The 4,839-nt window shown below is 41.7% G+C and overlaps 1 protein-coding gene across 1 annotated transcript; it reads right to left on the bottom strand.

Moving 5' to 3' along the window:
• Window positions 1-2,778: 2,778 nt before the first annotated feature.
• LOC137580616 (laminin subunit alpha-2-like) lies at window positions 2,779-4,247 on the bottom strand. The gene is made up of 3 exons (XM_068294716.1): window positions 4,086-4,247; window positions 2,984-3,974; window positions 2,779-2,897 (listed from the first exon to the last, which is right to left on the bottom strand). Exons 1-3 carry the CDS (start codon window positions 4,245-4,247, stop codon window positions 2,779-2,781), a joined length of 1,272 nt encoding a protein of 423 aa, XP_068150817.1.
• Between the last annotated feature and the right edge of the window lie 592 nt (window positions 4,248-4,839).

The following is a 4,839-nucleotide window of genomic DNA, read 5'->3' on the forward strand; positions in this document are numbered from 1 at the left end:
GTCGAAAATTTAATTAGTTTTCGTAACAAAAATTGAGTATTTCGGTCATAATTTGGTTTAAATACTCAGCCAACTGTAAATGTAAGGGTATCTGACTTTTAGTTGAGATCTATTGGATAAAATATGTTAAGAACGATTTCTTGAGATTATCATGAATGAGATATTGATGAGATTGTTATAAAAGGTTCAAAGATATTCAAAAGATACTCCTTATAATACTAAGCCATATTCAATTGGGCTATAAGATGAATGTGGCATTCAAAAAGAAGGTTAACAATTTCAGCTTCCAAAACTTCTTTACTACTAAAATTGTTATATAACTTTCGGCATTAAATATGTAAAATGTCATATTCATTTGCGATAATCTGCTGATTTTCCTCCCACAAACAGATTGCAGAAGGAAAAGCCCATGGAAAATAAAAAATCTATAAAATTTTTTGCATAAAAATCAACAATCCAAAATTGTTGTGCAACATAACTTTTGACAAACAAACAAAACAAGTAGCATAAAATAAATTTTTAGTATTTGACGCTCATAAACTATCTAAATGAATATTGTTTTTTGGTTTTGTGTGTTTCTTAAGGCATGACCAAAGGCCAATGACAGACAAACAATTAGATGCAACAACAACACAGAAAAAAAAGGGAAAATAATGTAAAACACTTTGGAAAATACTTGCTCACAATACAATGATACAGTAGGAGGAGGTGGAGTAGGCGGAGTAGGAGGATGGACAATATGATGCCTCTTCTTTGGGTTATGCAATACGAGTTCTGGCCCCAAGTACAAGTAAAACCATCCAACAGTGAGTCAATGGAAAAGACACTCATCATCTAGACAGAGTCAGGTTATTTGAGATGAGTTGTGTGTTTGAAGTTTTTTTGTTCTCTACCCATTGTCCAAGTTTTACAGTTGAAAATACGTTCAAGGAGAACTACAACCAGGTAGATACTATTACCATAGAAAAAGAGTCATGCAATGCGTTGTTTTTAATGGCTAAAAAAAAACTCCTCTCGATTTGTGAATTGAAATTGTGTTTTAATTTGACTTTGTTTAATTTTATTATTACCTTCCTCTTGATGAACTTGCATGAAAAAATAAGTGAAAAACAGATGCCCGTCTTTAGAATTTGACTGATATATGCATTCAAACGATCAAAAAACGCATCTAAGAAGACAAATTGAGGCCACACGAGAGGCCCCACATATAACACAGACTCTTCACTTCCAATTTTTAAAGTAGAACGCCAATTCAATTATGTTTCCTCCCTCCCACCCCACTCACATTCCACATCTGTTTTTCATAGGTGGGCAATAGTCATAACATTCTTTTCTTTGTACTCGCCAGTTTAATTATAATCTATTTTTTTTTTTTTCGTTTCACTCACCCTCACAAGCCACGGGATTGCCGTCATCAAGATTATCATCATCATCATCGTCTACATCGTCGGATCGCACCAGTTCCCAATCATTATCATTTTCTGCATGCCTGAGGGCTGCCAGGTCCTCCAATTGTTGGGCATTTACATTCATGCCAAAGTAACCGTTCTGACACTCATGACACTTGACACCCATGACACCTGTTCGGCAAGCACATTGTCCTGTCTGGGGATCGCAAATGTCCAAAATGGCTGCTCCCAGGGGATCACAGTTACAGGGTAAGCATTGCAGCTCTACATGGGCATAACCCACATCGCATTGATCACATTTTTGGCCAGCATAGCGCGGCTTGCACAGACACTGACCATTCGTACTGTCGCAGAGACCACTCTCGGAGCCATCGCTGTGACAATGGCAAGGATCACAACCGACAGCAGGGTCACCCCAGTAGCCCAATTTACAACGTTCGCAGTGCCATCCTTCCGTATTGCCTTGGCAGGTAATGCATTCTCCGGTCGTCACATTGCAGGGTCCGCCATCACAATCGCATCGTTGACATTTATTGCCCAACTGGAGGGGATTGCCATAATACCCGTCGTCACAGTCCTGACAATGGTCACCTGTATATCCTTCGGGACACTGTGTGCATATGTATTCCGCATGCTCAATCAGTTCAAATTGTGGGTTGAGGTCCATGTAATTGTAGGATTTCAATTGACAGCTGGGCGAGAAATTGTTCTCATCTTCGAGAAGTGGACAAGCACAGCGTTTGCAATCGTTTGGAGTTCCTTGCAGGGGATTCCCATAAAATCCCAGCTGACAGCGTTCACACCTAAATAGGGGAAATACGAATTTCTCGTTTAAATTACTTGATTACCGTTAAGAAGCTTTCAATTTGGAGTATAGCTTTTAAGCTCTTAGATTTAAAGTGTACAATAATTGAGTAAAGCTGCGCATGTTGAGCAAAGCTTTTTATCTGAAGTAAGAAAGCTTACATCAGCTTTCACCACGACTGTTTTCACCTCAGCCTTGCCGTTAGTCAAAGATTTAAATGGAGTTGTGTTAACGGTGCTAATCTTCAAGTCGAGACTTGTCAGTCCTGAATTTGCAGTAGGGAGAAGCTAACAGATCGGCAATGATGAGATGTAAGGCTTACTTATTCTTACCTTTGCTTCTTATAGCGTTAAGGTTTAGCTGAAAATTGGTTAAGGGCTCATGACAATATTGATATTTTTGACTTACCTTTCGCCGAATGTATTATGCATACAATCTCCACATCGACCGCTCTGAAGATCACAAGAATTTGAATGGCCATTGCAAGGACAAGGAATACACTTGCCCACCAGCTGATGTGACGTTGTATTCTCATAGATTCGCTTGTAGCCAAAAGAGCAAGATTCACATGATAAGCCCGTGTAGCCAGCCGGGCAGATGCACTGTTCGACTCGGCTGGAAGCCTGAGCACCCAGCTCCATGCCACCGGAATAGATGACAGCCCGGTGCAAGGATGTTTCCACCTGATCGGTATGGAAAGCTGCTCGTATGAGCAGAGCCTCAAGTGATACCAAAACAGAGAGAAATTGCGCTCTAGTGACTATCTCACCATGATAGTCTCCTCCTTCGGTGCGACGTAGACGAGTTTTTATGTCCTTAATGTCCTGCGGGACATGATACCAGCCTGTTTCTTCGGACAGAATGATATTCAAATCGGCTTGCATGCTCTCAAATGATTCATCAGCATAGGCAATTTTTAGGCCATTTTTGCCAAAGAGAATTACATTGGGTCCAGTTGTGGGTTTGCCAGAAGTGTCTCCTCTCATCACCTCCCAGGAGAGTTGCAGTTGAAGCCTGGCCCCATAGCTGGTAAGACGATTGCCCAGATAACCCAGCGGTGCTTGCCAATAGATGGCTTCAACTTCATCCAGTTCATTGCCAAATATTAAGCGTTTAAGTTCCACATCGATAGCAATGGCTGTGGCTTGACTCCTTCGTATATCAGTTATATGCCAACCATTTAGTGTCTCAAAGGCAAGAGTTTGAAGTTGGAAACTGTGACACGTCTCCGAGACTCCAGAGCACCAGCAGTTGGAGCAACCCAAAGGATTCTCGGCACTCAGGTCAAAGTAGCCTGCTGAGCATTGTGAGCATGTTTTACCCTCTACATGGGGCTTACATTGACAGTTATCCGAACAGGATCCATCCGATGTGGGAATGGAACCCCTTTCATCGCATTCACAACGCTTGCAATTGTCACCATAATAGCCAGGAGCACATTGCTCACACTGTTTGCCCTCGAATCCTTCCAAGCATTGGCAACTTCCACCTGCAGGCGAACAGCTACCAGTCGATCTCTGTGGATTGCAAGAGCAGGGCAGGCATGGTTCTGTTAGGGGAGCACCTAACTCCTTATAATAGCCACTCTCGCAGAACTCGCAGTCATTTCCTGCCGTGTGATTACCACATCCTTGGCAAATGCCTTTTTCCAGAAACGAATCATACATGCAACTCTCTGCATGGCCATGGCATTGACATATCTCACACTCGCCACCCAAACTGTAGGGTCGATCCTGAAACAATGGACAACATTCCTCACACTGCAAGCCGCAGGCATTATGTTGGCATTGACACTTCAACACACTCGATGATGCCCCCTTCACTTCGTCTGTGAGATTTGCATGACCATTGCAATCGAGACGAGCACTCACTCTCAGCTGTTTGAGGGAGTAGAAACTGCGTTTCTCCAATGACTGCGAATCCAATAGCCAATCCACACTATTATCCAAATTTGCCGTCGAATGCATACCCTGTAAACGTATTCTCATATAACGAGCTGTGATGAATTTCTGCAATTCCGGTGTCTGCTCCATGGCTCCCGGACGGTTCTTTAGCAGTGAGACATGAATTTCTCCATTCTCCAGTGGCAAGGGTTTCGAGAACTGAGTCGAACATATCACTTCGGTGTCATTTTGAAAGAAATATTTGCCATTCTCGCCCGAAAGATTCCAGCGTCGTTTACAATCTGCATCACTTAAGCCAAAATATTGCCAGGGTTCATATTCAATGCCATCCAGAGATTTTTCAAGTATCCAAGAGGCAGGACGTGGCGAATTGGCCGACTTCAGGGTGACAAAGAATATCTGATAGGTCTGCAAGAGATGTAAGAAATATAAAGTTTAGTTTTAGGATTTGACTGCTTTCATTTATTGTATTTTGACTTTTAAGTATCAATTTCTGTCATTGTATAAAAGTTCCTCCATTCTATAACTACAGTTTGACATTCACTGTGTCGAAAATGCATTATAAATTATATACGCACCCAAATGTCGTTGTTTCTGTCACTTTCCGCAAAATGTTGATATTTCCATTTGGTTTTCTATCTTTGCTACTACTAACCAAAAGCCAGGCCTCTAAAAAGCCGCCGTTTGTAAAGGCTTTAAAACCACCAAAAACATTGCCATC

Source organism: Drosophila tropicalis, unplaced genomic scaffold (genome assembly GCF_018151085.1).
Source record: "Drosophila tropicalis isolate 14030-0801.00 unplaced genomic scaffold, ASM1815108v1 contig_845, whole genome shotgun sequence".
NCBI lineage: Eukaryota > Metazoa > Arthropoda > Insecta > Diptera > Drosophilidae > Drosophila > Drosophila tropicalis.